The 19,093-nt window shown below is 38.8% G+C and overlaps 1 protein-coding gene across 1 annotated transcript in view; it reads left to right on the top strand.

Moving 5' to 3' along the window:
- The window catches only part of LOC106498452 (von Willebrand factor D and EGF domain-containing protein-like), a 189,550-nt gene that overhangs the window by 88,196 nt on the left and 82,261 nt on the right, over positions 1-19,093 (top strand). Inside the window, exons 12-14 of the mRNA XM_013959682.2 lie at positions 11,692-11,828; positions 12,909-13,070; positions 18,214-18,318. Of these exons, the coding sequence (XP_013815136.2) occupies positions 11,692-11,828; positions 12,909-13,070; positions 18,214-18,318 (404 nt within the window). The remainder of the gene's footprint in view (positions 1-11,691; positions 11,829-12,908; positions 13,071-18,213; positions 18,319-19,093) is intronic.

The following is a 19,093-nucleotide window of genomic DNA, read 5'->3' as shown; positions in this document are numbered from 1 at the left end:
ACAAAAGGATGTGTTTTTTAGGGTCCACTCCTCCTCCTCTCCCAAACATCCTGGAACTAACTAATGCTAGACTGATGAAATACCAGTATGTCCTGGAAGGGCAAATAGCTAAGATAGCTACACTGAGTGGCCCCACGCCAGAGCGCCCAGCACTGAGCAGGACCTGACTGGTGGCTACTCCATTCTTTATGCTACGGGTTTGGAACAGGGAGGACATCCTGCCTGGAAGGGACTGAAACTGCAGGGTAAAAGTCTCATGTTTCAGGAGCATAGCATACATCTGTATGTTTAGTAAAATGCAGATAAAGGGATGGAAAAGCATTTGCAGTTCAAGCTGACTTTGAGCACAATTGGAAAAAAAAATCCCACAAAAATTAAAATCAAGGTAACAACTAACATACTTAATTTGCAGAACCTTCTCCTTTGTCTTTGGAATAAGCAAAACACAAACTGTAGAGAAGCTGAGAGAATTCTGCAAAAGAAGCTGGTTTCAGCATTAGCTGTGGACAGGCAAAAGTACCACCAGTCTAGAATGAACGAGTGTGATGAGTTATATCGAGCTCCATATATTACAGACCATTTATGAATTCATTTCTGATTGATCTAGAACATACATTTTCTACCTCTATATTTAAAAATACTGCAAGTGTGTACCTATAAAAGGACCTGATCTTGGAGCTGCAATGTAAAGCAGATCCAAATGTCCACCCAGAGGTCAGATCCCCTACAAGGAGAAATAAAATCTTAGTTCTGGCACTCCAATCACTTGGACATTACAATACTTTAGCAAAGGTCAGCTAGTTAATTCAGTAGAGACAAGGAAGGCATAACCACTCCTGTCTGAGCTTCACCTTTAGCTGTTCTTCATTTTGGAATGTTATTCACGACATCCTTTAAAGATATTTGCTTGTTTTTATATTTCACAGGCAGAAATGTTCCACATAAATAGCATGTGATGTAAAACCTATTTGCAGAGAAAAGTACTATATACTATACACTATACAGTGTATATACTATATACTATACACTATATACTATATACTATACAGTATCACAAAACAATGATGTGTTTCTTAAACAACAATTCCAAAGACTGGAAGCTCTCAGAACTGAATGATGTTGATGTCAACAAAGCCAGGCTTTCACACCAGAAATGCTCTTAGAGATAACGAATTAAGAACAATCTCAGAAATAAAGCTGTATGTTCAAAGGGGGACAGTCTGAGCTCCCTAACTTGCAGGCCAGCGTCCTAGCCTGTCCAGGAGTGCTTAGGCAACCATCACTGTGCAAGGACAAACAGGATCAGCCTTTAGGCTTTTCTACTAACAAGCACAGGTTCTGCAGTAAGGGAAGAAAAGGAGTAGAAATCAAGAAGAAAAGAAATGAACTATGTTTCCGCAGAACATATAAAATTGGGGTCCCCCTTGCTTTCTTTTAAAAAGACAGGACCTAAGGTACAGAAGAAGGTATACTGATTTTGGAAATGGGCCATCTAAGATAAAATTTAAATTCTATTGTTAGGAAAAAGTTATTAGAGAGGAGAAGTTACATGAGTAATGAAGGAGAAGGAAACTCCTTGTTCTGGCCATATATTTTCCCATTAGCTGCAAAACAAATCTCCATCTAATTTTCTCAGATTGGAATTATATATGTGAATTAAAACTCCCCCAAGACCAAGGAGGCCATCAACGTAATTCAAATATCCTTTCCAAGGTCACCCAATCTCAGCTACACTGCCAATACATAACAATGTATTCTGCAACCGGTTTTGACCAGCACAGAAAAAAAAAGGCGGCCAGGCAGCATTTTTAGGGATCAGAATAAAACCCATAACATATTTAGAATAATTTAAAATGAAAACATGTAGGAACAGAGAAGATGCGAAGTGTTGCTTGCAGACAGACTTACGCCTCTGCACTGTTTGATTCCAGCAAGGAGCTGTCCAGGTGGCCGGAGCTATAATTATCCTCAAATGAAAACTGCAATTTGGAGTTGAAAGGCACCTCTGAAATTTGGCAATGCTCCAGAAGCTTAGACTTTCTTAATGTTGCTTAACATTTCATAAAACCCCCCAACACCTGTATAAGGTGCTTAAAATGTCATTACCACCTGTAATTAAATACAGAATACAATTACACAGATAGCAAATCAGGTTGGTGCTTACAATTTGTATATATTGACCATGTTGATTATAAAAAAGAATCAGGACTAGTAAAGCACACATAGAGGGATGTAATATGCAGATTGTATGAAGCTCTAAAGAGCAATTACAAGATAAAAGGTAATGAGGAATAATAAGGACAAATTAGTTTCAGTGAAGTAATGACACTTGAAGAAGTTTAAATTTCTATGTGGAATGTTCTGGAAAAATTACAGCTAGCAAAAAACCCAGAGCTAATAAAAAATACTGTGAGAAGATGAAAAGTTAATGCTTACCTAAGATGCTAAGGAAGATACCATTTCTGTATCAATGAATGTGTCTAATTCAGTATCGCTATTAAGAAGTTCTTTGAATCCAACTGCATTTTTAGGGCTATGAACCACAGCCAAAAGGTCCCTTCTACTGATATACAACAGCAGTTACATGAGTTACACTGTGTTATTTTTAAAATGATTATATTGATCATTCTGAATTTTATCATACCGCTTTGGGCTGAGTCTTGTTCATATGCTGTAATTAAATAATATTTATGAGAAAACACAAATTACTTTGAAAAAACCCTCTATTGAATAACAACAGCACAGGGTCAGTTATTAAAGTTACTAAGGAAGGGGACTTCAGAACAAAGATGCCTCTCACAGGCACACATCTTAAATTCTTCTGATATCTCAGGCCAGTCATATGAGTTGAGGATGAAACAGGTATTACAGAAATCTCACTCTACATTATTTTGCTTAAATTTTTTATGCTTAATTTCTGTTTTATTGGACAAAAACATGAGGGAGACGTTCAAAGACAAGAATTTAAAGTGCTTTAAGATCCTCTGGTGAAAGGGGACAGAGTATTTTATCTATTTCTATATTTATTAGTATGTTTATTTCAAACATCTGCTTTTGAGATTTTGTATGAGAATATATTAACTTTGAAACAAATAGGGTTCTCCCTCTTCTGTCAGTTCATTGGCCTTTAAATTCCATACCAAGGTGCCATAATGATTATGTAAGGACCATTAATCCGTCAAATAAATGCACATTTTTTGACACATGTAATATGTCGTTTGTCGACATGATACATCACAACAGCTCCGAATGAGCCATTATGGTGTATTGGGTCAACAGAAGTTTGCCGTGCATAAATTAGACTATACAAAGCAAAAGTGCATACTAGACTTTTCAAAGAAAAATAGTTAATTTCTTAAATTACTAGGGTATCTCTGAGGAAACATGCCACTGAACGTTTGCAAGGGTGGTAGATTCTGCCTCTGATACCAGCCTGCAGTGCTGTTATGACTGGAGCTCCAGTGAAGAATTACAGCATTTTATGCCACCATATAGGTGTCAGGAATGGAGAATTGTTCAGAATTATGGAATTTCTGTCCGATCCTCTCCACAAGAATTGACAGTTTTTTAAATTTGTGTTTATATAAATAAACAAAAAAAACACAACCCAGTTTTTGGCTAATTTGGCAAATCACTTTACATGGCAGTGAGGATTCAATACACTTTAACAATTAACTATCAATTTTTTAAAATTGCATTTCAATGGGTGAGTCAAACATATTTGTGAGGATAGTGAACACCACAGTAATCACAATTAAACCTTTCTGGCCAAAAGACAGTGCTATTACTATAAAATACTAAAATTATTAATTGGGCATTATTCTTTGAAAAACTTTTTCCTTTTCAAATAATAAGTCACTGGGCTTAGTTGATCTCCTCATTATAATGGTTCCACTGACTTTGATGGACTTAGTATTAGCAAAGTCGTAGTTACTATTACCTTGATGCAGTTTACATTATGAAGAGAAAGTTAAGTCTCTTTTGGCAAATGTTCCCTTCTTTTTCCCTTCTCTCTTATTAATTATTGCCTTTTCCATTCCGTAATTCTGGGTTTCCTTATCTATCCAAATGTGGAGAGTTTGAAAATTTCCTATGCCTGGGCAGGTCTGCTTCCATGTTGCTCTGAGTAGGTACTCGTTCAATTAACAACTGATGGGCAGTAAGGCAGTATTACTATAGTAGTTTAGACACTAACTCAACTGTTTCTGTGAAATACATTTTTCTTCAACAATAATTTTGTAAAGCAGGAAACACTTTATGCAGATCTCTATATGCTGTTGCCACATAAAAATCTGTTTAATATGCCACTTCCACTCTGCTGGGATTGGGTTCTTTACATAGTGCTTAAAGATATTACAAATACATTTTTATTTCTTTCAAGTTGACATTAAAAAAGTGAAGGGGCATTCGCTAGGATATTTAGACATTGTAAAAGAGGTTGCATGCAGCTTGTAAATGAAAACTTTCATTTTGAGAGATGTTATCTCCACTTAATATTAATTTTTTCCTCAGCTTCCCAGATCCTCTTGGAAAACAGATAAATATGAAAATTCATATTAGATCATGAAACATATGTAACTATTGGTTCTTTTCAGTTATTCAGCTTATTTCCAATTAAACTAATTAATGATTTAATACTGAATGCAAATTGAAAAAATCATTTTTAAATGTGTATTTACGAAACACGCTATTTCTTACTTTCAGCTACCTATGCAGGAATGGTCCTCATCTGAGTGAGTTAACTATCAATCCTAATAATTTTTTGAAAATGGGAGTTATCCACCTTTGAAAATACCACTCTGGTGCCTTTAGAATGAGCACCTCCAACCACAAAACTTTAGCAGATAATAATATAAAAATGTTGTTACATGACAAATATAAAATTTGCAAAACAAAGATAGTTAAAAGAAAAACACTGTGAACCTTGTCTAATCTGCCATCGATATATTCTGATAGTTATTGATGTGCTCTGTTTAATATTGATGGAGACAGATTTTTTCGCATGTCAAATAAAACATATTTCTGCCTAGGAGTTTTGTGGGTGATTCTCAGGGACTGACAAGCTTCCTGTTAGTTTTGAAGCTTTTCTTCTTTTCATAGCAATTTTAGCTTACTTTATTATAGTGCAGATGTAATAAACACACACTTCTGAAAAGATAAACAGCAGTACCAACCTTAAAGTATTAACTCCCAATTCTTTCCATTCAAAGCACAGACCTGGCTGAGCTGGAATAGGGCTATTAGCTTGATAGTTACAAAGTCAATAGAAACTGTATTTTAAAAGGATATCAAATCCTCATGATAAGGGACATGGAAGGTTGCATGCTTGGTGATCCATACTATTCCTTGCAAATCAGATCAGGGAGATTAGTCTTTTCTGCTGATTAGTTTATTTGCTTTAATGCAAAGCAGTGAAAGCGGTTCACTGAAACATGAAGCTAAACGAGACCATTTTCTGAAGTATATAGAATTAAATGCTGTAAAAGTTTACAAAATTAAAGGTCTGAGTTAAACTGACCAAAGCCTGACAATTCAGATGCATGCCTGTTTTACATCATGCTGTTTGCAGGCACTGCAGGAAATTTCAGCCTTAAATCTTGCTAAATCCAAAACAAAACAGAAACCCTGAACAAACAACGTCTTTCCTCAAGTACTCACACACATACACCCCAAATAACAGATTTATGAGCTACAGAATTAGAATCAACAAAACTTTAAAATGTCTGATTTAAACTGACCAAAGCCAAAAATTCACTGCAAGCCTGTAACTTCTTTATCTCGTGCTTTATGAAGGGTTTATGGCAGTATAAACAATCCACAGTCTCCAGCACAGAATGTTCAAACAGTTATGAATAAAGAACACATTCGTAATAACCAGCTCTTATTGTAATTCAGTAACTGTAAAGATGGAAAAATTACCACAAACAATCGATCCTACACTCGTGTGGACACACAGACCATGATCGTGCCCCTGAGCACCATTTTGCACATCCCTTTGAGCTCCATAACTGCAGTCATTAGTATAAAGTGCTGCTGCCTGTGGTCCTGCTGTAAAGTGCCTTCAAGTGACTAAACTGAGATCTGCTTTGGTAAGTCAGTAAGCACTGTGAATGTGTAAACAGATCTTAAAATTTAGCACCTATCCAGGCCATCTAAAAACTAGGCAATATTCTGGGGTTAATAATGTACTTCTCTTCCCCTTCTATCACCACCATAAAGTGCTAGCAAGCCTTTTTAAAAATAGATGAGATCAAATAGACACAAAATGTCATAGGAAGCTTTTAAAGAAAAAATAAGCTACCATATTGCTGCAGAACATTGTTGCTTTCAGTGTGAAACAGAGCCAGTCCCTTGCAGGCAGTGAGTTAAAGTACTCACAAAATGCCTTTTCCCATACTCTGCCCAGGGCTCACTTTCTCTGACCGCAGTGTCTCTAACACCGGTTGCTGATTTGACATGGACACACCACAAGATTCAATGAGAAGCTGGAAGTCTGGGTCAGTGAAAAGGCTAGGTAGGGTAAATGGGGATTTAGTCAAACAGCACATTTACACGAGAACAACTTTCAGGACAGATTCTCATGCCCCTGCTCAGATCTCACATCTTGGCTACCTTTCACAGCCAGTCAGCACTATCTAAAATGCACCCTCATTTGCAAAGCTTGGTTCATGCGTAGGAAACAAACACTTCTACTGCAATCCATCCTGCATATCAGAGCCCTTCAAAGCAGACAAGATCCTCCACGTCAGCTACAGAACATAGGTCTGTAGTTAGGTACTATGACAAACTCCAAATCTTCGAGAACTACACTTGGATGCAGGAACAAACATACTCTTCTTCTAGAAGTCAGGTTAAAGAGGTCTAGGGCAATGATGTGCAAAAATCCTGGCAACCTGCATGTAATTGTGAATACTTAGGGAGGATTTTCAAATGAGTTTTGGGTTATGGATACATGCAAAAGAAAGAAGTAGAGTATTTGTGTATTTATTTGAATGGAGGCAGATTCAGACTTGCTCCGTCCATGCTGTGAGATAACTAAATGTCAGTCAGCTCTGATCCAGAAGCTTCATAGCTGCAATAGCAGGACATCCACAAATGAGCCAGCAAGCTCTGGCACAGCAGCTTGCTAAAACAGCTATGTGATTTCCAGCATAACGCAGGCTTGCAACCAGCCAGATCAGGATACAGCAAAGTGAGTTTGGTCTGTCTGCATTCACCTGCTCCTAGAAAACGTATCTCCTGCTTGACAAATATCTTATTTGACTATTAACATAGACAATTTTATTTTTTACTTCAACAAAGCTGCAACCATTTCCAGCAGCTTATGATCTGGTTAGCTTTCCTGACAGGCTGCTTATTTATCATCCCGATCAAGAAAAACTGGGCAGTCCATTTCCTTCTCTTTATCTGAACAAGCTTCTTGCCAGTTTCAATTTCAGGTCTGAGGCTCCAGCCCAAAGCTACACGTGAGCTTTCGAGCCCTGCATAAGAATGTTTATTTGTGCTAGGATATTCTTCTAATCAAAAGTGGAAACCAAACATGAGCTACATCTATCCATCAGGAAAACTTCAGAAAGTTTACTTTCACAATATTCATTTTTTGTCAAATTTCATTTTACTTCTAAGTCTGTGCATACCCATTATTTACATAACAGACTATAACAATATCTGCAATATCAATTGTGTATTTATTCATTTTTTCCTGTCTATTATGTAGCTTGTGCTCCTCGTCAGGTTTGACTCATGTAAATGCTTACAGAAAGCAACTGCACTGCCAGCAGCGCCAGCAGCTCTGAATTTACTGTTCTTTCCTGCACATTCCTACTGATGCTAACACGGTGGGAGCTGGAGTGCTCTCTGCCTCGAGGGAGGCTGATCAGACACAAAGCAGGCACTGCAAACCAACAGGACCAATTGCCAACTTCTATCCAATTGCCTGAGATCTGGAAGCCTTTTAGATACAACCTTCAAGTCCAGACTCCTCTCTCCTTTCTATTCCAAGACAGTTTTATTAAAGACTGAGATTTTCTTACCCTTCCCCAACACCTCCTGCTGTTCATCATACAGTGTCCTGGTGCGATGGTCTACCATGCAATAGATGCGTTTCAGGTGTGTCTACTCTCTGTGTGTGGAGACCAAGCACTAGAGCTGTGCAGGGTGGTGCCCAAGCGTGAGCCGGAGGATGTGAGCACACAGCTACTTCAGACTTCCTTCGCAACATGCAACGTATACACCATACAGAGAAAAGAAGGAGGTTGATCCAGATTGGTCCAGATTTTGTTATATTTTGACCTTCATATTCCTAAACACAAATCATTAATGTTCAAACAGGTCACACTTTCCACAGGCTTGTTCCATGCACTGCCTGATTTCCTGCAGACTTGTCTCCTGCAAATTAAAGAACTTGCCCCACCACAAAAATCACACATCCATTCCCATCTCTCCGTGACCACCAGTTCCTCAACTATCCTCTGGATATTTGCACCTTTCCCCTTACTCTCACATTCATGGTATTTCCTAGTTCTTTCCTTTGGTCTTGTCTTCCTCCTCTCCAGTCTTTGCTGAACTACTTCCTGTTCTTTTGCCAAGGTCTTCCAGTCTCTGTAGTATTTGCTTCTCACTTCTCTATCTCTTTGGCCTGCAAGTTTATTATATAGCCACAAACAAATACTGAGAGCAATGAACAACTGCTGAATTCCGACTGTGTTTCCCTAAGAGCAGTACCTGTATGCGTGCGTACTCAGCTACTGACTGTCATAGACTTTTATGTAGTTAATGTCATTGAGATTATCACCTTCTGCATTTGGTAGAAACTGGCTAATATATGCCAAAACCAGAAGACAAAGGGAAGGACAAACAGAAAACCTTGTTAAAAATAAACATCTAAAATTCCTATGTCCATTAAATGTGATTGCCCATTTTCAGAAACATTCAAATTAAAACTAATGACCAATGTAAAAAATGAAGCCAATTGTTTACTATCCATACTGAGGTCTAAAGTCTGAACTTCAGTATCCATTTTTTAAAAAATCAGTCATAAAATTACTCTTCATTTTCTGTCAAAATGTTTCCCTCTTCTTCCTCTTGTCAAAACACTTCCCACAAAAGGCCTTTGTAAAAAATTGTGTATGGACCACCTTCTCAGAACCATGTCTTCACCTGACCAGAGATAAAGCAATAGAGAATTATATTAAATATGATCTCCTACACAACAATACCGTTTATTCCTCCCTTTAGAGAACTCCCAGCTGGAGATGGCTTGAAATATCAAAGACTGTGGTAACAAATAAAAAGCTCAAACAAAAAAAATGGTCCCCTCCTTCTTCCCCCCCTTCATCAAACTACAGAAAATATATGATACATTTTTCTTCCATGAACCTTTCACCCCTTTCACCAAGAAAAAAAATCTCGTTTTCATCCTGATTAACACGAATGTGGCAAGCCTTGAGAGAAGATATCCAAACATATATGGGAACGTTTTTCTGCCAGATTTAGACCAATTTAAAGATGCTGTATAAAAGTGTGCATGGGACAGCTTGAGTGAAATAAATACTAAATGCCATGCTGATACTGTAAGTCATTTCAAAAAGCAGTGAGGCTGGATAATTTTGCTTTGGCCCTGACCCAACAGTATTGCAGTAGTATCAAGATGTACACAGAGATGTAAGCAAATCCTACCAAAAGCATGCAGGGCTCATTCACAAGTAACAAACCTGAGAGTGCCTTGCTGAAAAAGGACTGCGTGAACACGTTCCTGTCCTGTCACTCATCCCCAAGTTACGATATTTTTCTTCACACACAGAAGCTTGAAAATCTGAAATGATAATGAAAATGTTAATGCAATCTGAGCTACCTCAGTACTAGTGGGGGTAACTATTAAAATCTCATGAAAAACATAATGAAGCATTTTTTTTAATGCACTAACCACAGAAGATGGCAATTTATCAAAACCATTTGCTACATCTGACTAATAGTTTTGTACATTACAGGAATCCACAACTAACCGATGAATGCTGATAAGCTGTAAACCATTTCTCTTCTTGTAAAGATAGCAAAGTGCCCAATAGTGTTGCTAATACCGCTGCAATAAAATCTTTAACAACAACAAAAAAAAGAAAAACTAAAAGCATTTCAGAAGTATAGAAAAAAGTCTTTTCACAATTTTTCACATTTATGTTGCCTTCCTTCCTTTCTTTGGAAAAATGAGTGTCATGCAGCTATGCGGTTACAGGCGGCGATGTGGTGGGATCACAATGTTTGAACAGCATTCATCCTAGTTACGGCTTAAATGGCAGAGCCCTAAAGGAACAGCTAGGTACTGTGGAAGGTTATCAACTCAGCTAAAGGCATTTTGCCCCTTGAATCAGAACTGAATCAATGTGCCATTAAAACATTAGGCAACGTAGAGCTTCTGTTTTAGATAAGCTACAGCTCAGAGAAAAGCGACAGGCAATATTGCTTTGCCACAGCAGCAGCCACAGGGCACAGAAGAGGAAAAGCTAAGCAGCGCCTCTGCCCACTGTGTAACATGGAAAATAGCTTGCACCACATTAGTCTGGTGCATGATGTGCCTCCTATGGGTCCCAGTTAACCCACTTCTAACAAGTATCATTCAAGAAACAAAAAGGGATTACTCTGTTTTGTATTATAGGGCAGATAATCATAATGGCTTCTCCTGACCGTAAGAACTATAAGCATTGCCAATGAAAATGCAAAACCAGGATCCTGCCTGACTGCAGTTATGACAGAGGACATTACAGAGATCTTCTGACAGACTGTTGCTATCCAAGTACCTATGCTGATGTAAAGATCTGCCCAATTTTATTTTTGCTAAAGTAAAGATTTGAATTCTGCAAATAACTTTCGTTTTGACTCTGTAAAAATTACCCCAATATGATAGCAATAGGCAGTTTTAACAGCTAAAGTGCAAGAGCAGAAAAATGAAACTCTGAGAACCATAAAGCATTTTTAAAACCTTAATAGGTGAAATTCAACCTTGTAAGGAGGACAGCACAGGCTATACATCACTTAAGCCCTATTTAAGGCCTCAAAATACAGTTTGAGACTTAAGTGGTGCACAGCATTTGTGCTGACACTGTGCAGAGCTGTGTTGCCCATTAATGACTTAACCCTTACATGCAAACGTTCCTCTGAGGACTGTTAGTTTCGTTACATCTACAGTTTTTGACAAAAGGAGTGTCTTTTGCAGTGCTGCTTCACACTGTGAGGAGTTTGGTGGCAGGGTCATCTTAACATATTTCCACTTCCCACCTTCACGCTTCTCTACCTTATGGCATGACACACTATATTCTCAGCTGTGATCCCACAACTATGTTTTGGACCTAGCTGTAAACCAGGTCAGCAAAAGCTGGTATTGCCTCTGAAAACCTTCTACCATGAAGCCACAACACTAGTTAATTAACCACATGAGCTGTATAACACTCTCTGATAAATCAATACTATGTGTGCAGGAGAATTATTCAATGGAAGGTTTGCTGCTTTCTGTTCTCATAACTGCTACTGCTCTTCTTAGGAGAAACTTGCAGGAGAGCAAGGAATACTGAGAAGAAGAATTAAAACAAAACAAACCCCCACTGTAAGAAAAGGAAACAACAACAATTCTGATAAACCAGAATGGAATAGCATGCAAGTTGTACTCTCTAAAGCTCTGTATCTATCTCATCCTTTCAGAGCACACTTTGGAAATCACAGGCTTGGAGAATGGCGGCCTCTGCGATATACGAGTCTCTGACTGTAGCAGGATCCGGGTGTTTGGCCTCGGCTTCAAAGATTCTCACAACCTGCACTGCAAGGTCACCAGATTAATTGTAAGCAACTTCCCACAGGTTCATAAAGTATTGATGATGCAGTCAAACTTTGACATGTTTATATTAAAGTCTTCCACCCTGAACAGTGCTGCATGCCATCACCTCTCATTGCTGCAGCAGGGTACAAATACCTTTGAATCCCATTGCCAGTACGTTTGCTATGAGCGAGGGGAGCTGAAGCGGCTCAGCCCTTTCCAGGATTGGTTCCTAGGAAATGCAAAGCTATGTATTCTTGCCAATTTTCTCTGTGGGGGTTTGTTTAACTCTTGTTTGGTTCAGCTACACCGTAGTCCAGTGAAGCCTGAAATCACAATATTATTTCTCATTTTGTGCATCTGGAATCTGCACGCTTGGTTGTTTTCCTAAACGCATTTGAATGCTAAGTGTTACAGTTAAATATAAGGCTTCCTCAACACAGTTACTGAATCTCTCATTTGAATTTTCTTAGTCATAGTTCAATACTAAGTCAGAAGTTTTAATGAGTATTGAAATGATCTTGTTGGGTAACACTGTAATTTTATTATAAACTATTATACACAGGCAATTCTACAATTTTGAATTATTTGGTTTAAGCATACTCAAATATAGTGTTGGATGCATCTCATAAATCTACTTCATAAAAGAAGTTCAGCCTGCATCCCGCTTACCGTTCATATGCTAATAAGACACAACTGAGATTTGCCTACCATGTCCACTTAGGACTCGGTAGGCCCTGTATGAGCAGGGATGTTTTGCGCAGCTGATCTAGATATGCAGCAGACATTACCTGCACGGAACAACAAAACGTACAGCTGGCTGCAGAGCTCCAGTAGCAAACACAAAGCTGCTCCACAGCACTACCTTGTACCACCGTGGCTGCTCATCTTTGATACAAATCGTAGCCCTTCCTAAATCAATAGACCACTTGCATGCTTAAATGAGCTTGCTCTTTACTGTACCTATAGTAACAGCATCATTTTTTTTAAATAAACCATCTGCAAATGCCTTATAGTATTAATTAGAAATATAAACATATGTTGACTACTGGAATTTCTTTCCATGAGCCTTCAGTTTCTGTACTCTCCCTCTGTTTTATTGTAGCATCTCAATGGCGAATGGATAGTAAGAGAGCAAGAAACCACGAAAGCGGATTTCCTCAGCTCTAAGGCTGTTGACTGCCATATTCCTCTTCTGAACACTACAGAGACAGAGGCTGTGCACTTTGTGGCTGGTGATGAGCCGTTCGCAAGATGGCAAGTGAAAGTAGGAGTTTCTTATGTTTCTAAGAAATGATTTAGAAGGAGCAAATCAGTTGTCATGGTAAATTAAAATGCAAAGCACAATTTGCTTCCCTTCAGAATTGAAGATGCCCATAGAAATACTTACGTTAATGTCATGCAGTGAAAAAAAAACCCTCTAAACCAAAACAATAGAAGTTAAAAACAGATGTCTTTATAGGCAATCTGAAAGTGCAAATTACAATCACTTCTCCAGGTAATCGCCTGAGATTGATGCAGTTGGACTAATCAATTGCTAACCATCAGTATTTCATTTCGAGGAACCCCAGTTCAAACCGCTGATTAGGTAGCAAGCATGAGCGCGTCTTGCCTCTGCGGCCGCAGGGCGGCCTGTCGCACAGCAGAGGAGCGGCGCGCACACTGCTGGAGTTGGCAGCGCTCCCCCAGTAGCTGGCACGGAGCGAGCAGCGTTGCCACAGCTATGGACGAGAACGGCTGCAGGAAAAGGCTTGTGTGGTACCAGGTCATGCTGAGTGCTGCCTCCGCTGCATTTTAGCCCCTTTTGTTCAGAAAGTGATATTTACTTACTAAATATTTACAGGAAATCAGTGTCTTATTGAACCTGCTCCTGCTAACCCTGGTTTCGCTCTCAGCCTGCATGGTTATTTTCCACAGATTGGTTGCTTTGTTAAAACTGAGATCATTCAAGCACTCTATAGCTGAGAAAAATATATTGCAGTTGTAGAAAGACTGCAGATGTGCTCTGAAAACTGTAGCACGTAAAAATGAAACGTAAAACACTAGCTTCACTCCAGTGTTACTGCCTCTCCTGCAAACCTCAGCTGTTCGTAATACAGACCACACTGGTACACAGGTGCTGCCATGTTGCGCAGGGAAAACAAAAAGACGTTTGGTGATGCACACTTTCTACCCAGTATATTTATCTAAAATAGATGGAAATTTGTGTTTTAAGAGACCAGTATAAAATCTATGTGGGAGCAGAACCCGACTGCCTGCTGCCGGGGGTGGATCCTGCACCTTCTGTGCGGAGCGGGACCTGTCCGAGTAGACAGAGCCTGAACCAGAGGGGCAGCTCCTGTGGTTGCAGTTCCCACCACTTCTCCAAGGAGATACTGAACACCCTGTCAGTCGTGGGACAAAATCCCACCTTGGGACGGAAGGATCTGAAGAACTGTTCCAAGACACCCTGGAGTTTGCTGGTGCAAGAGGACGGCTCTCAGTTGTGCATGTGCGCAAGGCTCTTCTTCCGTGGTAACTAGAATGAGCCACCTTGTAGCTAGCGCGTATTATGATTCATTTTGCTTTCAAGTGCTGGCTGTCAGCTCTGAGGAGGTCTGTACTGTTTCTTATTTTTTCATCTCAAAACATGTGTAGAAAGTCTCTTTCCTTGCACTTTAGTTCAAGGAAATCTCTGTGCTTGTAAGCCTTCTGCACCTTTCCTAGCTTTTGAACCCCACAGAAAAATCTGCTTCATGGATACACAGCGAATACACAATTAAATCATCTGAGTCAGATGTAGCCAGCTGGAGGCTAATCGTATTTCCCATGTGGATAGTTTTGCTGAATGAATTGTGAAGGAAAAGCTCAGAATTCCATTTAGAAGGCATTTATTTATTTAATTAGTATTAGTGCCTCTTATTGTGGTGGCACAGAGAGCAAAATGATGGACTATTTCAAGACAAAAATGATTTGAAATGAATTCCACAAATATTCAAAATTTTGTGCTACAGAAAATTCCTAGTAAGATTTACTTCAATATTATATTTTGTCTTATATTAATAGATACTTTTTAAAATGCAGCTAAAATTTTTCCAAAACCAAAAATCAAAATAATTCTTTCTGAAAATATCAGTGTTCAATATTTTCAGAACCTCCCCCGCCCAGCAAAACAAATTGCAGAGGAATCAGCAAAATTTCACATGAGCCTTTTTTCAGTTTTTTTCACTACCACAGTTTGGGGTTCACGAGCTCTTTTTCTCAATATTCTTTCATTTTATCTCCATTTCTCTCTATATATTTTACCTCTTGAGCAAGCAGATTTTGCTTGTTCTTTCCATGACATACTGCTGAATGTAGATAAGAAAGTACTGGGGCTTCACCAGAGAGTTTGATATAATTAGATTAGATACCAAAATACAAAGTCCTACTTGGGCAGCAGATGACTTAGGCTGTCCATACACAGATGCCTAGGTGAAAAGGTGAAAGAGCTTGGCAGGCACTTACCTAATTTGGGAAGCAGGTCTCTTGCTTATCCTCAATTCATTATCACTGCCTGTATTTGTCAAGAGTAGGAATAATATTTGCTAAAAAGTCAGCGAGGCAGAAACTGAATTTGAATTCAGCAAGTTTCTACAGCTTTCATTTTTCATTCACAAACATTCATACAAGTCAAATTGTATTTATATTATGAATGACACAAACAGCCAACATTGTTTCATGATAAATGAAATTCACTTCAGGCAGAAGTGACAGACAGTTCCTCACTGTCTTGCTTGCTTGTCCAGAAGAAACAGCTCGCTCTTTGCAGATGATACATGTGTTCAAACCATCAAGGCACAACTGTCAGTGAGTCTCGGGCTTTTAAGGCCAATTGACTTCTGAATAGGGGTCTGCTCCTATTAGGTCTGATCACTGCTTTTGAAAATATTGTGCCACATCACTAAGGCAACTAATGGAAAAGCAATTAAATTAAAAATAAAACAACACAATTCTAAAAGGACACCAAAGTGGAAGTTTCTAATAGTGTGTCTAAAAATTACAGTAACAAAAAATTGGAAAGATACATTTCATTCACAATGCTCACTTGGGACAGAAAAATTAGTGCAATTTTATAACTCGTTGTATTTTTCCCTGTTTATTCATTTCTTAGCATCTACCCATTACTAGTGTACTAGTATTGAGAAAAAATTGGAAACTCTGATAAAAGAATGAAATCAAATATAGAGTGCATTAAGAATGGCATCTTCTTAATAGAAAGCTTGCTGCAAATGAACACTGTCTTTCACTGAAGTGCAGGTTTCTGGGGTTTGGGTTTTAGGGGGTTTTTTTGTTTTTTTTTTTTCTCTCCTCTGGAACTGGATGATAATTTCTTTACTTCTTTTAAAAAGAGTTTTTCCATTTAGTATAACATATAATAGTAGAACACCTTGACTGAGTATGATGTCCAGGAAAGAATTATGCTTCTTCCTTAAAGCTATACCAACAACTTTTACTTCAACTTAAATTAATCCAAAGTAGTTATCTACTTCAGAATTTCAAATTATAAATATCCAGAAATATTATCTGTTTACCTACTTATATTTGTTTCTGCAGAACTGAATGCACTCAGCCAGTAGTGCATTTTGAACTGAGGACAATCACATGTGGTATTGTGGGAATATCTACTGTATTATATTCCACAAGCTTTTATATTAGTCTTAGTGAGCTTACGCTAATTGATGCTTTTTATGGAATTTATTAAAGTAATTTTTATTCTATGCACATCCAGTTAATCTTTGCTCAGTCTTAACATACATTCACTCTTACAGTGAACTGAAGTAGTTTATTAATTGATCAAGAAACCTTATACTCTTTGACCCTGCTGCTGATGAGGAAATTTTCTTCTGATTCTCTTTCTGAGCTATGTCTGTGCCAGTCTTTTGGTTTTAGCAAGCTTCTTCAATACTCTGGTTTCTGCCTTCCTTCCTGTGGCTGTGGTTTCTGTGCTATCTGCCTGTCCATCATTCCCCCAGCTGACTTTTGCAAATATGATTCAAATTAGTGAGACAGACCTAGATCTCAGAGATATTAAATTCTTACAAATGTCATGAAAACCAGAAGGGCTGAAGTGCAGACACTACTATCATCTTCCCCGTCATAACTACAGTCCTTACTCTGCTTGGGGCAGCTGCGGCCGGTGACCGGCCAGCACGGGGACGAGCGCCACGCAGGCAGCACTGCGCGGAGGGAGGCCGGCAAGGCGGGCCGGTGCCGCTGTGGGAGGGGAGGAGAAGAGAACGGGTTCAGGAGCATGGGCTAATCCGGGGGTGCTGCTCTGCAGAGGGTGTGTAGCAACTGAGGATGTCTCAACTCAGGGCTCACAGGAGCAAAGTAGGAAATTTGGGGTTGTTTTTACAGTAAGAGAACAGAAGGGGTATTTGGCAAATCCAAGGCAACCCAGGCCTCCTTAGATCTGCTGAACGGCTTCTTTACTTTGACTGTGAGAAGCTGAAACTTATAAGAAGGCTGTACTTTCTGACCAGTGCTTATCAGTGTTTACAGGATGGCTTTCAGGAATATTTTTGCATTAGAATGCTCTTTAACATTCACAATTTTGTTTCGAGAGGTGTGACAATGCTTTCTCAAAGGTTAACACTTTCCCATACTTCTCTGGTGTTCTTTCATTTCTACTGTAGAAAATTAAAATATAGACTTGTGTAGCCCTGTCTCATCGTGTAAGCACCATACACTTCAAAAGGCATTTTTAAGGTCTTAATTCTAGATGAAGACATTCTAAATTACAGAAAAGTGTAAGCTGGGACTGGAAGGTGACCTGTTCTTCTAATCTACCCTCCTGTGGAAACAGAACTGTTGCTGTCTAGTTTTACCCACAGCAGTACTTTTTTGAGGCTTGTTTAAAACCACCTAAATAAATGCATTCTCTTTTTTTCTTCAAGGAAGAACAAGCTAACTGCTTTATTAGTAGTAGGAAAGTGGTTCTGACTTTCTGCCAAAAATCTTAATTTCATGCCACGACTAGAAAGACCTCCTTGTAGAACTTGATTACCTGTGTTGTCTCCATAAGGGTATCAGTATGACACGCATATTTGGTTATGGCGCACATGGTCCCAGGCACCATGCACTATTGGAAAACATACTGATTTTGTCTACTGAAAATGTTTTTAAACTGAGACTGTTCAACAAACCTAACTGCAATCAGAAAAACTGAATGTCAGCTGAGCCAAAAGATCTTTTGGTTATTAATGAATAGTTTCCAGTTTGGAACATTAAGCAATTTGTTAGCTTGCAGTCGAGCAACTCACAAGCGGTTTAATTTATCTTGCTGGCAGGCATCCAATGCAAGGGTGCAATGGTATATGCTCCAAAATGAGCAGACAGTCCCCATATGGAACATTATTACTTATAAGGATGATTTTTGTATCATTTAGATCACTAATGATGGCTTCCAGTACAGTAATTCCAAAGTTCTGACCCTGTATGATGCAGTCTGCCAGGCCTGTGAATTCCATCCAACCGGACTTTGTAAATTAAAGGTAATTGAAAGAACATAAAGGTTTAATATGGATCATTCATCTCTTCCTTAGCCCTCTACCTCCCTTTGATGTACTGTGTGTAGTACCTATTTCAGAAGAGGAAAATCTATTTCATAGGTCAGCTGCACGATCTAATACTTTTCTCTCGTCCACAATTTCCTCTCTGCACTTTTTCATTATTATTATTTCTGTGTGGTATGAATACCTGATAAAGTATGCTTCATGTTGGGCTTTTATCAGACTGACATTTCCAGAAAGAACACGGTTGATAATATTTATACTTGAACGTATTAATGGAAGCAAATAGGACTGAGGATTCTCCCCTGCAAGGCAGCTTACCTTCCCTTCGGCAGTGTCTCCGCTAGTGAGCTATGTTACCTCTCAGCGAATTCTTAGTCTGTTTGGGGGAAGCACTCTCGCTGTAAGGTACATCATCTGTGTACCCGTTTCGGGCCTTAGCAAGAGGTATACTCACATGCACGCTACACAACTCCTGTCATGTGAAAATACTCCTGAGGCCATTGAAACATTCTTGCTTACATTAAATACTGCTAAGTACAAATACATAGTACTGTGGCAGTTTCAATGCTGTAATCAAAGTCTAGTGCTACATTTTAAACTGCCAACGTGCTAGTAAGTGCCTGGATAACACTGTATCTCTATGTTTCCCTGTATAGTCTAATAAATGACTTATTAGTGTAACATCCCCTTTCCCTAAAAACCTCCTCTTATTTTCTAGAGGACTGCATTAGACAACTTTACTATTTTTCAGTGG

The sequence above is a fragment of the Apteryx mantelli genome, chromosome 6, assembly GCF_036417845.1.
Source record: "Apteryx mantelli isolate bAptMan1 chromosome 6, bAptMan1.hap1, whole genome shotgun sequence".
NCBI lineage: Eukaryota > Metazoa > Chordata > Aves > Apterygiformes > Apterygidae > Apteryx > Apteryx mantelli.
The sequence above is the reverse complement of the archived record's forward strand: the minus strand, read 5'-3'. Positions and strand labels throughout refer to the sequence as shown.